The sequence below is a fragment of the Lynx rufus genome, unplaced genomic scaffold, assembly GCF_022079265.1.
Source record: "Lynx rufus isolate CCGP_SWC_20201006 ecotype Redwood Valley unplaced genomic scaffold, mLynRuf1.p SCAF_22, whole genome shotgun sequence".
Taxonomy (NCBI): domain Eukaryota; kingdom Metazoa; phylum Chordata; class Mammalia; order Carnivora; family Felidae; genus Lynx; species Lynx rufus.
Genome location: NW_025814837.1, coordinates 5,422,613 through 5,444,949, shown reverse-complemented (window position 1 = coordinate 5,444,949; position 22,337 = coordinate 5,422,613). Strand labels below are relative to the sequence as shown.

Here is a 22,337-nt window from a genome sequence, read left to right as displayed (position 1 = left end):
ACTATCCAGTCCTGGATTTTTCTGTGTCGTAAGATTTTTACTCACTGATTTAATCTAATCCTTAGTCATTTTGGGTCTGTTAAGATTTTCTGTTTCTTCATGATTCCGTTTTGGAAGGTTGTATATTTCTAGGAATTTATCATTTCTTCTGGATTATCCAATATTTTGGCATGTAACTGTTTATAGTAGCCTCTTATGATCCTTTGTGTTTCTGTGGTATCAGTTATAATGGCTTCTCTTTCATTTCTGCTTTTTTTTTGGGAGTCCTTTCTTTCTTCTAACAAACAAAAGTTTGTTAATTTTGTTTATCCTTTCAAAAAACCAGCTTTTCGTTTCAGTAATCCTTTCTATTATTTTTCTAGTCTCTTATTTTTGCTCTGGCCATTGTTATTTCCTCCCTTCAGCTAACTTTGGCCCTGGTTTGTTTTTCTTTTTATAGTTCCTTGAGGTGTAATTATAGGTTGTTTATTAGAGATCTTAATTTTTTTCTTTTTAAAACATTTTTTTAATGTTTATTTATTTTTGATATGTATAGATAGACTGTGAGTGGGGGAGGGTCAGAGAGAGAGGGAGACACAGAATCCCAAGCAGACTCCAGACTCTGACTGTCAGCACAGAGCCTGATGCAGGGCTCAAATTCACGAACCACGAGATCATGACCTGAGCCAAAGTCAGATGCTTAACCCACTGAGTCACCCAGGCACCCTGAGATCTTTCTTTTTCCTTAATATAGACATTTAAAACTATAAACTTACCTCTTAGAACTGTTTTTGCTGCATTTCATAAATTTTGATATGTTTCAATTTTAATTTGTTTCAAGATATTTTTTAGTGTCCCTGTTGATTTCTTCTTTGACTCACTGGTTGTTCAGGAGTGTGTTGTTTAATTTACACTTATTGTGAGTTTTCCCATTTCCTCCTGTTACTGACTTCTAGTTTTATAACATTATGTTTGGAAAAGGTATGATTTCAGTCTTATTCAATTTGCTAAGAATTGTTTTGTGACCTAACATGATCTGTCCTGAAAAATGTTCTGTTTATACCTGAAAAGAATATGTGTTCTGCTGCTGTTTGATGGTATGTTCTGTATATGTCTATTAGGTCTATTTTATATAAAGCATAGTTCAAGTCCAGTGTTTCTTTAACATCTGGATGATCTATCCATTGTTGAAAGTAGGGTATTGAAGCTGTTATTGAATTATCTGTTTCTCCCTTCAGATATGTTAGTATTTGCTTAATAAATTTAGGTGTTGCTGTGTTAGATACACATATATGTACAATTGCTAACATTCTCTTGATGAATCAACCTTTTTATTATTATATAGTGATTTTCTTTGTGTCTTTTTACAATTTTTGATTTGTCTATTTTGTCTGGTAGAAGTATAGCTTCCCTGCTCTCTGCATTTACCTACCCATGTATGTGTCACTACCAAATATTATTATAAAATTCTAAGTTCCTAGAGGGTAATTAATCTAATTTTTTTTTGGTAAATGATTATTTATTTTTGAGACAGAGAGAGTGAGGGAGGGACAGAGAGAGAGGGAGAGAGAGAGAATCCCAAGCAGGCTCCATGCTGTCAGCTCAGAGCCCCTGGCGGGGCTCAATCTCACAAACTGAGATCATAACCTGAGCTAAAACCCAGAGTTGGACACTTGGCCAACTGAGCCATCCAGGCGCCCCCTACATATTTTTCTTTGCTTATTACTGTGCATAATTAGTTGCAGTTATAAGAATGTCTTTGACAATGATGGAAATGATAATGCCGTTTTAATAATATTTTCCCCTCTTCCTGGTTTTATTTCATAGTTAAAGAATATACTTCTACAGATTTCATTTCTAAAAATGATCCAGAGAATATTTCTAAAAAAACTTAGAAAATGGGTAGAAAAGGTCACATATGGGTAGAAAAAGTGCCAGTGGTTAATTGCCATCCAGACTCTGGTAGAACATGCTAATTTCTTTCTCTGCCTTCCCTCCTCAGCACATCGAGGATGGGGCTAGTTAGCATTGCTGGATAGAATTTCTTTCAGTTTCTATGATCTTAAGAAAACACATTGGTCAGTGAGACATAGCCCCAGCTCTTTGAATTGACAATATGAGAAATATTTGCCTTTTATGGATATATTGGGCATGGTCAGTGATACTTAGTGTTACTAGAATTCCCATTAAGACTCTGATAATCAGAATACACTTGCTTAGGAGTGAATAGAAAGAAACTTGAAATTTCTAATGAAGAAACTTAAAGTACTCCTAAAGCATCTATAGTGTTGAGGTTTTAAATGATATTTTGACCAACTCAGTGTTCTCCAACTCCTCTGTAAATAAAGAAAATTGAAATTCCTGTAAAACTGATTTGTGTTTATTTTATTTACATCCTGTGTGTATTTAGGAAGTGCCCATTTATTTTGACAGATCGAGGTTGTTGGGTTTTTTAAATGTTTTTTTTATTTTTGAGAGAGAGACAGAGTCAGAGACAGAGACAGAGCATAAGCTGAGAAGGGGCAGAGAGAGAGGGAGACACAGAATCCCAAGCAGGCTCCAGGCTCTGAGCTGTCAGCAAAGAGCTCAAACTCATGACCTGAGCCACAGTTGGACTCTCAACCAACTGAGCCACGCTGGCGCTCTGACAGATCAAGTTTTAATTGGAAAACAATTGTTTGAGGTCTAGCTGGAAGCATATGGTCTGCAAGGTTTACCATTCAGTTGCTTAGGTTCCAAGGATTAGAAAGCCTCTAATTTTTTTTTTTCCAGGTTAAGAAATCAAGCTGTATTTAAGTCAAGAGAACTCGTTGCTGCTAAAGAGTTTACTAAACCCCGAGAACTCAATCTGGATATGAATGGGGATGACTCTGGACCAAGGTAAACCTGAGTTATGGGTGGGTGAAAGCAAGAACATGTAGGATACAGATATTAAGGCAAAGATATTAAGGATATGTTTGGTATGTTTTTACAGCTTTATATAGGTCCAGTTTTCTGATAATATAAATAAATACATTCTCACTATAAAATTTTTAACAATACAGAAATGTGTAAAAAATAAAAATCATTCATGATCCTACCATTCAGAGATGATCCTTTGAGCCCTCTCCCTCTTTCTTTTATAATAATATATTCTATTTTGAGTAATAGAGATTATACTTATGCTGAATTTTAATTTTTGCTTTTTCACTGTAACATATTTTCTGATGTCATAATTTATTTTATGAAAACTTGATATTCATTCAACAAATATTTATTGTATGACAAGTATTGCTCAATATTCATCTATTAGCCTATTATTGGATAATATAAGGTTTTGCTATTATAAATTATGCCTTGAAGAGCATTGCTAGAATAAATTTCTTACTTTATCTCTACCCATGTCTTTGGTATGGATTCCTATAAATGGAACTACAAACTCAAAGTGCATATTAATACTTTTAAGATTCTTGATTCACATGGCCCAGTTGCTTTCCATAAAAGTTAAATCAGTTTTCACCATCAAAGCTATGTTTGAGAATTCTCTTTTCATGAAATTTGAAGAATTTTTGGCCATTATTTGTTCAAAAAAAATTTTTTTTACCTTTTCTCTTTCTTCTTTCCTTCTGGATTTCATTTACAGGTATATTAGATCTTTACTGAAGTCCCTGACTCTGCTAATTTTTTAGAATCTTTTTTTTTCCTTTTTCTTCATTGTGGATAATTTCTATTGATCTGTTCTCAAGTTCATCAACTCTTCTGTTATTTCCAATCTGCTGTTAAGCCCATAGAATAATTTTTTTAAATTAGATATTGGATTTTTCAGTTTTAGAATTTCTATTTGTATCTTTGTTAAAATTTCTATTTCTCTACTGAAATTTCCTATTTTATTCATTACAATTCCTTTATTCATTATTTTTCCTTTAAAATGCTTTTCTCTAACACCTGGTTTATCTTGGGGCTTCTCTCCATTGGTCAGCTTTAATCTTGAGTATTGGTCATGGTTTCCTTTGTACACTTAGCAGTTTTTTATTGTTTCCTGGTACTGGGAATGACTCTAGAATTCACTTTTAGTCCTCTAAACAATGTTAATTTTTGTGTGTGTTAGCAGGCATTTAACTTGACTGAATTCACATTCCAAGCCCTATCTCCCATGCGAGTAACAGTGAAAATCACTGCCGAGCCCTATGAACTTTAACTCGGATGGATGCTTGAGTCAGCCTCATTCATGTGTAGTTCAGCGGTCAGCCCAAACTGGCAGGGTTGTTACACAGAATTTGAGGCGCTCTCTCTCTCTCTCTCTCTCTCTCTCTCTCTGCCCTCTCCAGGGTTTTTTCCCTTTTCAAGTGCTTTGGTCAGCTCAGATTCTATTCTCTGGGTCTTTAAGACCGGCCTTCAGCTGAAAGCCATTAAAAAAGAAATTGAGAACCCTCCCAGTGCCACTGCATTCAAGTGCTGATCTTCTTCCAGTTTCTGCTTGTTTTCCGTGACTGTTCAGTGCTTCAGTTCTGTTTGTTTGTTTTCTCCCCAAGTTTGTATTGGGGAGAAATATGTAACTATGGGAGTAACTATGGGAGTTTGGGACCTATAGAACTCTTCAGCTGTTATTAGAAGCAGAACCAAAGAATTCTCATTTCAGACAATTTTGCCATCTTTTAATTGTGATAAAATACACATAATATAAAATTTACCATCTAAACCATTTTTAAGTATATTTACATTGTTATGTAACCAGTCTCCAGAACTTTTTTATCTTGCAAAACTGAAACTCTATACCCATCAAACTACTGCACATTTCCTCTCCCTGCCAGCACCTGGCAACCACCTTTCTGCTGTTTCTGTAAGTTTGATTACTCTAGTTACCTCACATACTGGAATCACATAGTATTGGCCTCTTTGTGACATGCCATAATCTATTTTTTATTTAATTTTTATTGTTTTTGATAGCAAGCATACACATACTTTAAAAAGTCAACCAGTAGGGGGCGCCTGGGTGGCTCAGTCGGTTGGGTGTCCGATTTCGCTTAGGTCATGATCTCACAGTCTTTGAGTTCGAGCCCAGCGTCGGGCTCTGTGCAGACAGCTCAGAGCCTGGAGCCTGCTTCGGATTCTGTGTCTCCCTCTCTCTCTGCCCCTCCCCTGCTCATGCTTTGTCTCTGTCTCAAAAATAAATAAAAACATTTAAAAATTTTTTTAAAAAGTCAACCAGTTCAACAAGACTTCTGCAAAATAGCAACTGCCTGTACATTGGAGCAGCGGTACTCCCAACTTTCACTCCTTAGAAGAAGTTTTGACTGTTTTAGATGTTTCTTCTTATAACTGTTTCTTCTAGCATTATATCCTTATTTCTGAATAACAGACTTATGTGGGCCTTGGTTATTGACTGTCTGCTATGAAAGATGATGATTTAGCTCTCATAGTTAACCATCTATTTGCTGTCTCTCTCTTTTTTCACCATTCCCTCCATTGCTTCTCTCCACTCTTCTCCCTTTTCCCCTTCTGCCTCTAATGTACATACCCACACATATGCTTTTTCCTTCTGTCCTCTCAGTATAGCTATATCACAATATATTTACAATCAGACTGTATATATTTTATACACAGCAGGGTCATGTACTATATGATTACAATATTTAATTTTTATATAATTGTTTTCTCTAAAGCTTAGAAATGCCTTATTTAATTTTCTTTGTAATAATTCATTTGTTAGTTCACTCAAATATTTATAGTTTCCCATCAGGTGTTAGATACATCCTAAACTTTGGGGGATACAGCAGTGCACAAAACACAAAAATTTCTGACCTTGTGTAACTTAGATTCTCATGTCTTGTCATTCCCAAACCTAACCAGAAACTTTAATTCTCTGAATATGTTTAGACACATTAATTATTCTGTCATATTTTCATTGCATTCTTTTGTTGCTATATTCCCTTCTTTCTGCTTTCTTCCTTTCTTCCTTTTTTCTCTTTTTTTTTTTTTTTTTTTACGATATCCCTCCTGGGGTCCTCTGTAATTCTGCTTATATATTTACTTGCTTGCTTATGGTAGAAGAAAATATATAAAATGCTGATAAGCCAAAAGAAGAAATTAACACATACCCATAATCTTATCATCTAAAGACAATCTTAGTATATAACTTCTGGATCTCATTTCTTTATGAGTGAGTATGTGATGTGTTGATATTATACATTTTGTTTCATATTCTACTCTTTTTAAATTGAAGCATAATTAATATACAGTATTATATTCATTTTAGGTGTACAATATAATGATTCAACAATTTCATACATCACTCAGGGCTCATCAAATCAGAATACTCTTAATCCCCTTTATTTCACCCATCCCCCACCCACCTCCCCTCTGGTAACCATTAATTTGTTCTGTATATTTAAGAGCCTGGTTTTTTGGTTTGTTTGTCTCTTTTTTCCTTTGTTCATTTGGTTTATTTCTTTTTTTTTAATGTTTGTTTATTTTTGAGAGAGAGAGACAGAGCACAAGTGGGGGAGGGACAGAAAGAGACACAGAATCAGAAGCAGGCTCTAGGCTCTGAGCTGTTAGCACAGAGCCCGATGTGAGGCTCGAACCCACGACTGCCAGATCATGACGTGAGCCAAAGCTGGACGCTTAACCGACTGAGCCACCCAGGTGCCCCCTCCCCCCCCCCCGTTTGGTTTATTTCTTAAATTTCACATGTGAGTGAAATTATGTGGTATCTGTCTAGGTCCATTTGTGTTGTTCCAAATGGCAAGATCTCATTCTTATTCATGGCTGAGTAATATTCCATTGTGTATATATACTACATTACACACACACACACACACACATACATACATACATACATACTACATCTTTTTAAAAATTTTAATTCCCATATAGTTAACATGCAGTGTTATATTAGTTTCAGGTATACAATACAGTGATTCAACAATCCTATACAATATTCAGTGCTTGTCAAGATAAGTGTACTCTTAATCCTTTTCACCTATTTTACCCATCCTCCCACCCACTTCCCTTCTGGTAACCCTCTGTTTCTTCTCTATACTTAAGGGTCTCTTTGGGGGTTTCTTTATTTATTTTTCCTTTTCATTTGTTTTGTTTCTTAAATTCCACATATTAAGGAAATCATAAGGTATTTCTCTTTCTCTGCCTGACTTATTTCACTTAGCATGATACTCTCTAGATCCATCCATGTTGCTGCAGATGGCAAGATTTCATTCTTTTCTATGGCTGAGTAATATTCCACTGTATATATATATGTACCAAATCTTCTTTTCTATTCATCTATAGATGGACACTTGGGTTGCTTCTGTATCTTGGCTATTGTAAAAAATGCTGCAGTAAATAATGCTGTCTTTTTGAGCAGGTGTTTTTGTTTTCTTTGGGTAAATGCCCAGTAGTGGAATTACTAAATCATATGGTAATTCTATTTTTAATATCTTGAAATATTAAATACTATTTTCTACAGTGGCTGCACCAATTTGCATTCCCACCAATGGTGCATGAGGGTTCCTTTTTCTCCATTTAGCCAATACTTGTTATTTCTTGTGTTTTTGATATTAGCCATTATGATAGGTGTAAGGTGATATCTCCTTGTGGTTTTGATTTCCATTTCACTGATGGTTAGTGTTGTTGAACATCATGTATGTGTCTCTTGGCCATCTTTGGAAAAATGTCTATTCAGGTTCTCTAGTCCAAATTTTAATCAGATTATCTGGTTTTTTAGTGTTGAGTTCTGTAAGTTCTTTATATATTTTAGGTAGTGATCCTTTTAATAAAATGATTATATAGTTTTTATTCTCTCTCTTATTAATGTGATGTGTCATATTGATTTGTGAATATTGAACCACGCTTGCATCTCTGGAATAAATCATACTTGATAGTGGTGAATGATTTTTTTTTAATGTAGTGTTGTATTCAGTTTGGTAATATTTTGTTGAGGATTTTTGCATCTAAGTTTATCAGAGATATTGGCCTGTATTTTTTTGGTTTGGTTTTGGTTTTTGGTTTTCAGGGGACAATGGGTTGGTTTCTTGTAGTATCTTTATCTGGTTTTGGTATCGGGATAATGCTGGCCTCGTAGAATGAATTTGGAAGTTTTCCTTCCTCTTCTGTTGTTTGGAATAGTTCGAGAAGAATAGGTGTTAACTCTTTAAATGTTTGGTAGAATTCACCTGTGAAGCCATCTGGTCCTGGAGTTTGTTTTTTGGAAGTTTTTTGTTTACTGATTCAATTTCGTTGCTAGTAATCGGTCTCTTCAATTTTTCTGTTTCTTTCTGATTCAGTTTTGAAAGGTTATATGTTTCTAGGAATTTATCTATTTCTTTTAAATTGTCCAACTTGTTGGCATATAATTTTTCATAATAGTCTCTTATAATCCTTTGTATTTTTGTGGTGTTGGTTGTTACTTCTCTTTAATTTTTGATTTTATTTATTTGAGTCTTCCTTCTTTTTCTTGATGATTCTGACTAAAGGTTTATCAATTTTGTTTAACTTTTCAAAGAACCCGTTCCTGGTTTCACTCATCTGTTCTATTGTTTCTTTAGCCTCTATTTCAATTATTTATGTTCTAGCTTTATAGTTTCCTTCCTCCTACTGGCTTTGTGTTTTGTTTGTTCTTATTTTTCTAGCTCCAAAGGTGTAAGATTAGGTTGTTTATGTGAGATTTTTCTTGTTTCTTCAGGTTGGCCATAATTGCTACAAAATTCCCTCTTAGAACAGCTTTAGCTACATCCCAAAGCTTTTGGACTATTGTGGTTTCATTTTCATTTCTCTCCATGTATTTTTTGATTTCCTATTTGATTTCCTGGTTGACCCATTCATTGTTTAGTAGCATGTTATTTTTCCTCCATGTGTTTGTTTGTTTTGTGTTCTTTCCCAGTTTTTTCTTGTGACTGATTTTTAACTTCATACTGTTATGGTCAGAAAAGATGCAAGATATGATTTCAATTTTTTTTAATTTATTGAAACTTGTTTTTTGGTGTAACATTATCTATTCTGGAAAATGTTCCATGTGCACTTGAAAAGAATGTGAATTCTGCTGTTTTGGGATGGAATGTTCTGAATACATCTGTTATGTCCATCTGGTCCAATGTGTCATATTCCAGTTTATTTTTAGTTATCCTTTGCTAAATTTCAAAAGAAAAACATTTTTTCTCATAAAAAGTAAAACATCCAAAGAAACATCAGAAAAAATTAGTCATCTTTTATTCCTTATTCTGTTCCCTATCCTATCCTGGTTGAATTAGTGCTAGCACACTGATGTGTATCCTTCTATATCTTTCTTTATGCCTATCTATATTTATATCATATATATATATATATAACATCAATAAACATTTGAGATAAAACTGAACACATTGCTTGTTAATTACCCCCCAAACACACTTAACAGTACTTAATGGTTATCTATCAGATTTTTAGATATAGAACTGTAGAAAGCAGAATAATTGCTCTCCAAAGATGTCTGTGTTCTAATACCTGGAAACTCTCAGTATGACACCTTACATGGCAAAAGGACTTTGCAGATATGCTCAAGGGAACAGACTTTGAGATGGGGGGATTATCCTGGATTATGTGGTTGGGCCCAGTCTAATCACAAATCCTAAAAAGTGGAGAATATTTTCTTTCTGGGTCAGAAAGATGGGATGGAAGGAGAAGAGATTCCAAGCATAAGAGTAACTTAACTTGTCATTGCTAGCTTTGAAGATGGAGGAAGGAGGTCACAAGCCAAGAAATGTAAGTAGCTTCTAGAAACTTAGGACAGTCCTCAGCTGACAGCCAGCAAAGTAATGGGGGCCTCCAATTGCCAGGAAACTAATTCTGCCAACAACACAAATGAGCAATGGAACATTCTCCCCTAGAGCCTCCAAAAAGGAACATAGCCCGGCCTCTACCTCAGTGTTCGCCCAGTGAGACCTGTGTCAGACTCCTGACCTACAGAACTACAGAGTAACACATCTATGTTGTTGAAGCCACTAAATTTGTGATAATTCATTATAGCAGCAATAGAAAACTAATACAAACTTGTTTTTTATAAAGGCATAATAGTCTGTGGTTTCTGTATGTACTATAACTTATCTAGCACTTTTATTGTTGGACATTCAAGTTGTTTCAAGTTCTTTACTACTATGCATAAGGTTACAGCAGGCATGACTGTACTTATATTCTTCTGTTTTAGTACTTGTATATTTTAAGAATAAATTCCCCAAAATAAATAAGTCAAAGGCTATTTTTACATAAAGACATTTTGGTATAATTTATAGTTACAAATTATAATAGTCCCTGCCAATTTTATTTTCTAAAAGATTGTAGCAATTCATACCCCTGCTTGTAATTTATGAACGTTTTCATCGCTGCTGTTCAGGTAAGGGTAGTGAATGCTTTACAAACTAGTGCTGCAGTCTAAGAGATGGATGTACTTTTAAAGTTTAGGTGTGCTGGGCATGCATGTCCCACATTCCAATGACGACAAAAATAAGGTAAGATGATACACTACTTCCAAAAAATATTTCTTAATATGTCTTTTATAATACCATAGACCTTTTAAAATGTTAATCTACATTGTAAGAGTTTGAATAAACTCTGACAACTGCCTGCAAAGTCTGACTGTCTTTGGAAAGCCAAGAATTCTTATTCAACAGTGTTTAAATTATTTAATCTAATGTGAGATTCAAGGAAGTAAAGGTGATGAGTTCATCTGTCTCCTTGATTCAGTTGACTATGAAAATGATATTATCTCCACTAACCCCAGAAGGAGGTAGAGATGGGGCGAGGGAAAATACATACAGCTTGAGCAGCCTTCGAAGAATTGTTTAAACCAAAATGTCTGTTGATTTCACAAAATATAATCAAGAATTGTTGTGGGAAATGACCTTCTTTCTACATTGCAGGCTCTTTGATTTTTGCTGGTAGAACTCCCTAGGTAAAATTTAATTTTAAGCTAAATTTTGTTTATTTGGAAATTTAGATTATCTTAGTATTAAAAATGTGCATTTAAAATATTAAACTTACTCAAGTGAGGCATTAAGAATTTGAAACTAAAATAAATGAGATAATGAGGAAGTGAAAAACATCTTTTTTATAATTAACAACTCATTTTGAGTTAATTATATACAATTACCAAAATCTAATTGCAATTTATTTTCTATTATCTGTGGGAAGAATCACAGGCAAGGGAGCTTACATTGCTGCCTCCTGCATAAATGCTATAGAATGAAAATAAATAATACGTGAAACCTTAATGACAAATAAGAGCAAATAGTAGGGCACAAGCTGAGCCAAACCATTGGAAGATAATTATCACATGAAAGATGATAATGACTTAAAAAGTCACAAGAACTCTGATTGCTTATAGGTTCTCTGGTCTGTTTTTTAGTTAATTTGATGTCTGTTGGCTATGCAAAGATGACCCTTATGAAGTAACATTAGTTCTGTAATTATGCAGATTTCTAAAAATCTGACCATTTTTGTATTTTTACATAATACTGAGCAATAGTTTTTTATTGAACATCTATTATTATTTAAAAAAAAACTGGCTTACGAAGTACTACAGGAAATATACAGAATCCCCTACCAGCGGGTACTTTAATAGTAGAGTAAGGCAAATATACCAATATTTATCATCTATTAGATAATATAAGGGCTACACAAGAAATAGAAAGAAATTAAGAAAAGGGTTTTGGAAGTGGTAATATTTGAAATAAGTTATAAAACATAAGGTAGAATTTTAATTGGTTAGGGGTATCTATGGATGTGTGTGTGTATCTCAGGTGGGTGAAGACTTGGAGAGAGTCTGAGTGAAGGAAGAAAAGCACACAGTATGTGAGGGCACCGTAGCAAGTATGCTTTAGTTTTACCAGAAGAGTAAGGGAAAGTGAAACTAAAGATTAAATTTGTAAGTTAGGTTAGATTATGAAAAGGTTTAAATATCAAGCCAAAGGTTTTGGACCTGTGTGATTCGAACAATAAACAAGTCAGGAAAAAGAACTGAGTTGTGATAAAGATGATTAATTTGCTTTTAAAGACCATCGGAGTGAGGGTCCAGAATACCAGGTTTTAGTCTTTCTAGTAATTAACCATGTGACTTTACAGATAATGCTGTGCTCCTCCGTCTCCTTGCCTATGAATGGGAGAGTTCAACTGGATTTTTACTGGGTTTCTTCCATCTCTAACATTCTTTTCTCTAATTATTAAACAGGTTGGATTTCTAGGCCAAGCCTACCTAGTGTATAAGTAGAAATTTGAATCTAATCCTCCTAAGAGAAATTGAAGTTAGAGGTTTAGACTTAGGAGTCATCTAGATTGGTGTTGGCCCTGTAGGAATGGGTATTAATTTCTGAGAAAAAGTTCAAAGAAATGTAAACAGAACCTTAGAAAATGTGTAGATGGGAACCTGAGAAAAACCAAGAGTGGCAATGTGAAAAGTTTTCAAAAGCGGGCTGGTGCTGTTCATGGAAATAAAAGAGGAAAAGCAGAAATGTTACCTTGGAAAGAAATTTGGTTGAAAGAGTATAATTTTGAGGAGAGGAATGACCTAAAATTTTTATAATCCTGGGAAGTGGCTAGTGAAAGAAAAGATTGCAGGCAATGAATAATTGATGGAGCATAGTCCTGAATAAGATAGGGAGATCAATTTCTATCGCTGGTCAACTTCTCCCTTATTTGTTACAGACTTCTCTTTCTCTGCTTGTACCTGCACCCACCCCTTGTTTCTTTTTTCTACACATTCTTTCTATGTGACCTTATCTAAGCTCTTGGCTTTAAATATCCTCTGTATGCTGCTGACTCCCAAATGTTTCTACAGTCTGACCTTCCCCCCCACCCCCAACCGTTAAACCCTGTCCACTAAACTGTCTGATAGACATCTCCCAGATAACAAAGCTAAAACAGAAATCTTATTTCCCTTTTCCAATCCCCCCAGTCCACATTCACCCTATCCTAGACTCTATTTCAGTAAATGCTAGCTACTCAAGTCAAAAAGTGTCCTTCACTTCTCTCCTTCCTTCTTTCTCCCCTCCCAAGCAATCTGTAAGCATATTCTTTTATTTCTGTTCTACCTCCAAAATGTATGTACTCCTCCCACCATAGTACAAACCTTGGCTTCTGTAAAGAGTTCTGTTCTTACCCTCATACAATTTATTTTCCATAGCAGATGGAAAGATCATTCAAAAATAGCAGTCTACTGCTCCCTGGCCTAAAATTCTTCAAAGACTCCTTGATGCATATAGAATAAAATCTCAACTCCTTGGCTATCTTAGAATGTTCTACATGATCTGGCTTCTGCTTAGCTCATTTCATACCACTCTCCTTCTTAAACATTTAGTGAACCTTACTTAAAATTTAAACTTCTTACCATGGCCTTTATGCTTTTCTATCTTGACTTTGCACTTTCTTCCTTAAATCCTATGTTCCAACTGCATTGGTTTGGTCTTCTTTCAGTTTCTAGTACATGCTGCATCATACCTATAGCTGTTTTTAGCACTCTTAATTCTGTTCTTCCTTGTGTTAACTTTTTTAGATGAGAGCTTAAATTTTGTCTCCTGAGAGGGTACTTTCCTGGTCACCTTATGTGAAGCATGTGTCTGTCATTGTTCCCTATTCCAGAATTCCAAAGTCTCATTTACCACCACCCAACTTTAAGCTTCACGAGGGCAAGGATCACAACTGTCTTGTTATATATGATATATTATAACACATCTTCTATATGTTATGAATATTGTATATTCAGCCTATAGTATGTGGTCATAAAATATTGGTGCAATGAATTTTTTAAAATCTCAGTCTTCTCAGTAAAGTATGAAGTGAGTTCATCTACTACAAAAGGTGGCAGTAAAGACAGTGTCTGGGAAGAGGAAACAGATTCTTGGAATAATCTCAGGGGAAGGTTTAATAAGAAGTCATCAAAAGGTGATGAATGAGAAGTATTGTATCCATAATAGAAAAAAATAACTCAAAATGATCAGGTAAACTACCCTAAGATGCAACTCTCAGAAAAGTAAACACAGGCAGCCAATACATGTATCAAATCTTCTCACAACTAATCTTGGGAAAGTAAAAATTAAAAGCAACAAAAAGGTACCACTTTTTAAATTAATAAACAGGCAGAATCCAAAGACTTAATAATATCAAGAGTTAACAAGAGTACAGAAACAGATATTTTAATGCACTCCTGTTAGGGATGTGGATTGCTAGAACCATGTTGGTGGTCAATTTGGTGATATCATTTTACAGTCATTTTTAATTATCGATGATAATTGACAGTAACTCCCCTTCTAATTACCTACCCCTACCTTCTAACTTCATTTCTTTCCTCTTTTAAACTCACAACCTTTTGGCCTAAAGAATTGTTCATGTAAAAAGAGAACATTTCTCCAGTGTCTAGGTCAAAGTTCTTTAACAACCTGACTGATGCACATGGGTGGGGATCTCTGCTGTCTATCATAGATACCCTAGAAGTCATCAGTAAAATTGTACAATTGGGCTCAGAGACATCCCATTATAAAGCATAACTAAAGTAAAATGAAAAAAAATGTTTGCTATTAATTGAATGTCACACAGCTTCAATAATAGAGGAAATTTCAGGGATTGGACAGTGATCTTCCTATCATCTCTCAAATCCTTTTGAGCCATAACTAAAAAAACAAAACAAAACAAAACACAAAAAACAACTGTTTCCTTTTAGTACTTTCTTCTAGATCCACATTTCAGTCTTTTAATCATTTACCTTTTTGAAAAATAGGAAAATCATCACTTAAACATAGAATTACCATATGACCCAGCAATTCTACTCCTAGGCAACTTTCGTCTACACCAAGACTTCTGTGTGAAAATTCAGAGCAATATTATTCATACCAGCCAAAAAGTAGAAACAGCCCAAATGTCTGGCAACTGATGAATGGATAAGCAAAATATCATATATCCATACAATGGGATATTTGGCAATAAGAAGTACTAACACATGCTGTAATATGGATGAACCTTTAAAAAAAAAAAGCTAGCTGAAAGAAGGTCTCATGGAAGACCGTGAATTATATCCTCCATTTGTATGACATGTTCAGAAATGGCAAATCTATAGATACAAGCTGTGAATGAGTCATAGTCTAGTGCAGGGAGAGGGGAATGAGGGGCAACTGCAAATGAGCATGAGGTTCCTTTCGGGGGTGTTAGGATTATTCTAAAATTAGATTGTGGCGATGGTTGCACAAGTCTCAACTCACTAAGAATTACCATAAATGGGTGAATTCATGGTATATAAATTTATCTCACTATAATTTTTAATTTTTCCCTCTATTTTTGGTACTGTTCAATATTCAAAATGAATTAAATACAGCTAAGAACAAAAGAAATGTTACAAAGTGTCACATGCTCTTAGACCATATCAGCCTTCTTCTCTTCCTCCTCAAGGTTTTTTTGCCTACATACCCCTTCCTCTAGTTGCTAATTGCTTTTTTAAACTTAATTCTCCAACATAACATCCTATTATGTCTTCATAACAGATGTGATACTGAGACAAGTAATAGTAAATATTCAGATCCTTTTTATGAGAACTGTGTCCTGGTGAATGATAATTTGATTTTTTTTAATGTTTTTATTTATTTCTGAGACAGAGAGAGACAAAGCATGAGCAGGGGAGGGGCAGGGAGAGAGGGAAATACAGAATCCGAAGTAGGCTCCAGGCTCTGAGCTGTCAGCACAGAGCCTGATGCAGGACTCGAACTCACAGACCGTGAGATCATGACCTGAGCTGAAGTCTGACGCTTAATCGACTGAGCCACCCAGGCGCCCTGATAATTTGATTTTTAAAAGTCACATATAACCAACAATTTTGAAAAGATAAATTGGTGATAAATATAATTTATGGAATCAAGTTTTCTTCATTTTAAGCAATAAAGAAGGGAGCATTTCACTAGTCTGGTGCCTTGTCTGTCCATGCCTGAACTTGACCTTGTTTAGTCTTTAAGAGCAAAGCTTCATTCTTACATTCCATAGTAGGGTACATCCTTTCTCTACCCTTGCTACAAACACTGGTTTTTAAATAACTAATAGACTGAAACATAAGGCTACTTAAGGTTCTCCCAAGCTATTGTCTATGCATGCTTTGTTACTTTGCATATTGATGGCATTCAAATAGGAAAAGACAAACCTACTGTCCCCTTGTATGTGGTGTAGCATGTCCTTCGAATTAGCTTCTTTGTGGGTAATATCTACATGTTCTTGACTCTAAATAATTTTTTAATTATATTTGTCATCTTAATATGTAGTAAGTTTGTGGGATAAATATTTTCTAAAATGGTATTTCATAGATTCTCAGGATGTTAAATTAGTTGGCTGCATATCATTTTCCTAGGGTCTGATTTATAGGCATATGGGGTAGGGGGTAGCGAGAATCATCTACAGAAATTAGAGTAATTTCCTGAAGAATATTGCTGCTACCACTGGTTAAATACAAGGAGCTGGATAATAAATTGTATAATCATTTACATTTTATATGCTACACACAAATGGATAAAGTTGTGGTGGTTTTTACCCTTCACTTTAACAAATGTACACAAATCTTTGTAAAAGTAATTTTCTACCCAGACAACATTAGTAGGATTGGGGAATTGGAAGTTTCATTGCTACTCGAGTCAGCTTGCTTTGATAACCTCATTCCAAGATTTATTTGTAATAAGAGCAGTTTGATTTCTGTTAATACAGTGACTGCCTATCCTTTTCCAATCTGAAATATATGGGTTCTTGTCCCAACATGGAACAAGGGTGACATCTTGCATATTGAACATCTTGCATTGTTTCCTGGGAGATAGAGAAAAACAATAGTCTTGGAAGTTTAGCTGGTTAAAAAGTATCAGGGATGCCTAGGTGGCTCAGTTAGTGAAGTGTCCAACTCTTGGTTTCAGCTCAGGTCATGATCTCACAAACTGTGAGTTCCATATCAGGCTCTGCGCTGACAGCATGGAACCTGCTTGGGATTCCCTCTCTCTGCTCTTCCTTCTCTGCCTCTCTCTCACTTTCTCTCTCTCTCTCTCTCTCTCTCTCTCTCTAAATAAATAAATAAACTTTTAAAAAGTATCATTTATTTGTTAGCATCATTTTTACAAGCCCCAATAAATACAGATTAGTCTGAAGCCTAAAACTGCGATTTTAGTTGTCCTATCAAATCTTTGGTAGTATCCAAAGGACTGTTTCTGGACCTAATTGATAAGTCTAAGTCTTGATTCTTTTTTTCTTTCTACAAGTATGTAAGATTTTTCTTTGGAAGGAATCTGCAAACATTGCTGTGTTTCATTTATACAACTGAAGTAGTTGCACATAAGATATTTTGCAGTGGCAAGAGGGAGTAAAAACTAAGACAAAATGGATGGAAGCCAGAAACATTTACCAAAAATATCACATCGGCATATAAGACTTTTATATAACTATAAAAGGTAGAGGGAGCAAGGTTATGATTAGTAATTATTAAGTCAATTTTTTTTTATTCTTGTATTCAGAAGCCCTAAGAGTTCTCTCTAAAAGGATATACAGTTTTTCATTGCCTTGCCGTAAACGGTTTTTATTTTTAATTAGCAATAGCTTCGGCTGGCTTTTCTAACTGCCTGGATATAGTTAAAAAATTGATTTTTGGATTCAAGACAATTGAATACACAAAGGACGATCCCATACAAACACAAAGGTTTAAAAACAAGTGCATTCTTTTATTTGTAAAAGTATGTATGTAGGGACTTCCTGGGTAGATGGAGTAACTGGAGGTTTGTTTGAAGATCAGATGAAAAGAAACAATGACTGTGTTTCTGAGCATACATTTTGATCATAAAGTGTCTGAGGATATGGTTGTGATCTTGATTAGCCCATGGTTTGTTGTGGGTGGACGCCTGTCTCAGAAGGACTGTCTATTACATATGAAACAGTGCAAATTTTTGATAATCCTACAGAGAAAATTTCATATTGAACTCAACTCATTTGTTTTTCACATTGCTCCTGTGGTGAAGAGGGTTGATTTCTGTGTTGCTTTTGCTATTTGGCATTTTCTCCTTTGGTAAACAGTGTGTGCAAGCTTTAATCCTTTAACCTTGAATCTGAGCCCTGGGCTATTTGATGGAAAGAGAATCTTTCTTTGTTATATCATGTGACATGGTGAAGGACTTTATTAGTCAGGGTCAACCAGAAAATAGAACCAGTAGGAGATATATTGGAGATATATATTACGAGATATATTGGAAGGAATTAGCTTAACACTAAGCAAGTCTAAAGTCCATAAGGCAGGCTGTCAGGAAGATCAGGCTAGAACTCTCAGGTACAGGCCGAAGCTGCTGTCCACAGGAGGGATTTCTTCTTTTTCAGGAAAGCCTCAGCTCTGCCTTTATGACTTTTAAAAACATTGAATCAGGCCCACCCAAATTCTCTAAGATATTATGGATTTCAATCACATCTGCAAAATACCTTCATAGCAATCCCTACATTAGCGTTTGACTAGTTTTCTGGGTAACATAGCCTAGCCAAGTTGACACATCAAAAGGACCACCACCACAACCCACCTAGTGTCCACTTAGTACCCATACACATCTCCGTCAACTATACTTAATATCCAAATAAAGATAATTAGAAAGGCATACTTCTACCTAACATGATACAGTTATCACACATACAGCTTGAAAACATGCTAACCCCTCCCCTAGAGGAGGATGTGAAGTCTTTGGGTAATGGTCATTGTTCTTGACATCCTGTAATTTTAGTGCTGTGATGTAAAGTTAATTCTTATTTTTTCAATATTTTTTAAAAGTCTATTTAGCGAGAGAGTGTGTGCATGCATGAGCAGGGGGAGGGGCAGAGAGAGAGGAGAGAGAGAATCCCAAGTAGGAATTCTCACAGGGGGCTCGATGTGGGGCTCAATCTCATGAACCGTGACATCATGACCTGAGCCAAATCAGGAATGGGATGCCTACCCAACTAAGCCACCCAGGTACCCCAAAGGTAAATATTATTAATGCATCTTATGTTAGATGATAAAGGGATTACAGGAAAGAAAAAAGAATTTAATATACGTATACAAACATAACAAAGTAAGGGAGAAATACTCATAACTATTAGTCTTCATCTCTGCAACTAGCCACATGGCTGTAGCTGGTATTTATAACTATTTTTTTCTGTTACCCATTCTGTATTCCCTTTGCTATCAGGAAACACTTAAGCAGGTCATGGTTCTTTGTCCAGTAAGATGACCCATGCCTTCATTCCCGAGGGGGCAGGGCCATTACCATCATGCCTGAATTGGATTGTTGTAGCTTCCCATTGACTTTAATTATAGGACATAGTAACTAAGAGACACCTTAAGGGATTTCTTATATTGCTGACATACTCTTCCTTATCTCCATATGTAGTAGCAACCAACTTTCCTCTCAGATGGATCACCCCACCCTGTATAGTAACCCTCTTCTTTGGTTGTTAATTTAGAACCATGAAGAGCCCAAAGTGGCCACATGGCATATCAACTTTCAGTTCAGTGGAATCCATGCTACATCTCCTCACAGAAGTATTCCTCCTTTGGAACTAAGACCTCTAGAGCAAGAGATCCTAAGATCATGGGAAACAGAAGCAAAAATTTTGCTAATAAATCACTCGGGGTAATATGAGTAGAGCCACTCCCATTTCCAACCTTTATTTTTTGGACTTAGGAATCCTAGCTATGGGAGAAATAGCACCACATATTGGGCACTGATTTAGAGCACCCTGGCAGACATTTCCCCAGCCCTGCAAGGTATTCCTTCCTAGCTGGCACTATTGCTGAGACTTTAGGCTATTTTGCTGTACTACCAAGATAGCTGCTTCAGGATGATTGGGGATATGGCAACACCAATGACTTCCATTAGCATGGGCCCATTGCCATATTTCATTTGCTATCAAGTAAGTTCCTTGATCAGAGGTGATGCTGTGTAAAATGCCATCATGGTTGGTAAGACTTTTATAGGTCCATGGATAGTAATTTTGGTAGAAGCATTGTGTGCACGTAAAGAAAACCCATATCCAGAGTAAATGTTTATTCTAGGAACATATATCTGCAGCTCCATGACAGCTACGAATACCAGATACCTATAGTCTGTCAAGTGAACAAAAGAATGAATATATGGCTAGAATGAATGGTGTGGTGCTAGAATAACGTTGGAGAAATTAGTGTATATTCATTTACTTAATCCTCTCAGGCTGCCAGAACCAAATACCAAAGATCAGGTGGCTTAAACAACAGAAATTTGTTTTCTCACAGTTCTGAAGCCTGGGAATGTGAAATCAGAGTGCCAGAATGTTTGGGTTATGTTGAGAGCTCTCAGCTTGTAGATGGCCACCTTCTCCTGCATCCTTACATGGTGGAGACAGAGAACAAGCAAGCTCTCTGGTGTCTCTTCTCATAAGTACACTAATCCCATCATGATGGCCTCACTCTCATGACTCCTCAAAACCTAATTACCTTCCCCAAAGGCTCCATCTCCAAATACAAATACCATCACATTGGGAGTTAGGGCTTTAACATATGAATGGGGGGACATAATGCAGTCCATAGTATTTGTGTGTATGTATACACTTACGAATATATACAAAAATAAGTATAAATATAGGTTAGTACACATAACATGTATTCCCTACCTATGTCAGCCAAGAGGGCCTATGAACAGTGATCCCCAGTGGCAAAGCCCACTCAGTACCCAGATCTTAGTTTCTAAATACCATACTCCAATAAAAGAAACTAGGACTTCTGAGAGAAATGGCTAATTATTGGGATGGGGCTAAGAAAAAGAGAGATGAGCCTGGATGCCGAAAGGAAGAAGTGCTCAAAAATCAAAAGGATGAGGACATGTCAAAGGGGCAGAGAAGCCAACCTGAAAGAGCTTCCAATGGCCAAACCCACGACAATTTGAGCAACAAAATAATGGTGTGATCTGTTACAACCCAAAATATAAAATAAGTACAAATGAGTCCATATCAATATAAATAAATGATAGAATGAATAAACAAATAGAACAAAAGAGACAAATGTTCCTGCATAAGAATTCCAAGAAATACTTCTCCTTCTAGGAGGTAGAGCTTAGTACCCACTCCACTCGAGTGTGAGCTAGACTTAGTGGCTCAGACCCAAGGTATAGGATATGGAAAGGGAAAGTCACACTTTACAGTAGATAAATATGGTGAGCACTACCTTAATCACTGAGGTTAACATCACCAATGATTAGTCATGTTGATATCATGTAACCCTGGATATAATGTGATAAGGAGGGAACTTCACCTCGGCAGTATTCTTCCCAAACACTTACGTTGTACTAATCATGGGGAGAACAACAGGCAAATCCAAATTGAGGAACATTGTACAAAATACCTAACCAGGCCTCAAAACTGGTCAGGTATAGTCATGAAAGACAAACACTGAGCAATGGTAGCACACATGAGGAAACATGGTAACTAAATGCAGTGTGATAGATCAGATCCTGGAACAGATCCTGGAACAACAACAACTTAGGCATAAGTGTAAAAACAGATTAAACACTAATAGTCTAGAGTTTAATTAATAGTAATGTGTCCTCATGCACCCCCATGTTTCTAGCAGCACTGTCAACAATAGCCAAGGTATGGAAAGAGCCCAAATGTCCATCGATGGATGAATGGAGAAAGAATAGGTGGTGTATATATATACAATGGAGTATTACTCAGCAATCAAAAAGAATGAAATCTTGCCACTTGCAACTATGTGGATGGAACTGGAGGGTATTATGCTAAGTGAAATTAGTCAGAGAAAGACAAAAATCATATGACTTCACTCATATGAGGACTTTAAGAGACAAAACAGATGAACATAAGGGAAGGGAAACAAAAATAATATAAAAACAGGGAGGTGGACAAAACAGAAGAGACTCACAAATATGGAGAACAACCTGAGGGTTATTGGAGGGGTTGTGGGAGGGGGGATGGGCTAAATGGGTAAGGGGCATTAAGGAATTCTACTCCTGAAATCATTGTTGCATTATATGCTAACTAATTTGGATGTAAATTTTAAAAAAAATTAAAAATAAAATTAAAAAAAAATAGTAATGTGTCCCTGTCAGAATGGCTAACATTAACAACTCAGGCAACAACCATGTTGGTGAGGATGTGGAGATAGAGGAACATATTTGCTCTGCTGGTGGGAATGCAAACTGCTGCAGCCACTCTGGAAAACAGTATGGTGGTTCCTCAAAAAATTAACAATAGAACTACCCTACAACCCAGCAATTGCACCACTAGATATTTACCCAAAGGATACAAAAATGCTGATTCAAAGGAGGTACATCACCCCAATGTTTATAGCAGCACTATCGACAATATCCGAAGTATGGATCGAGCCCAAATGTCCATCGACTGAA

General features: G+C 35.8%; 1 protein-coding gene across 2 annotated transcripts in view; it reads left to right on the top strand.

Annotated features, from left to right (window-relative positions):
* The window catches only part of KIAA1328 (KIAA1328 ortholog), a 342,210-nt gene that overhangs the window by 215,816 nt on the left and 104,057 nt on the right, over window positions 1-22,337 (top strand). The window contains exon 8 of one of the 2 annotated variants that reach the window (XM_047086944.1): window positions 2,752-2,859. The exons of the other annotated variant lie outside the window; for it this stretch is intronic. Within the exon in view, the coding sequence (XP_046942900.1) occupies window positions 2,752-2,859 (108 nt within the window). The remainder of the gene's footprint in view (window positions 1-2,751; window positions 2,860-22,337) is intronic. 2 annotated transcript variants of the gene reach the window in all.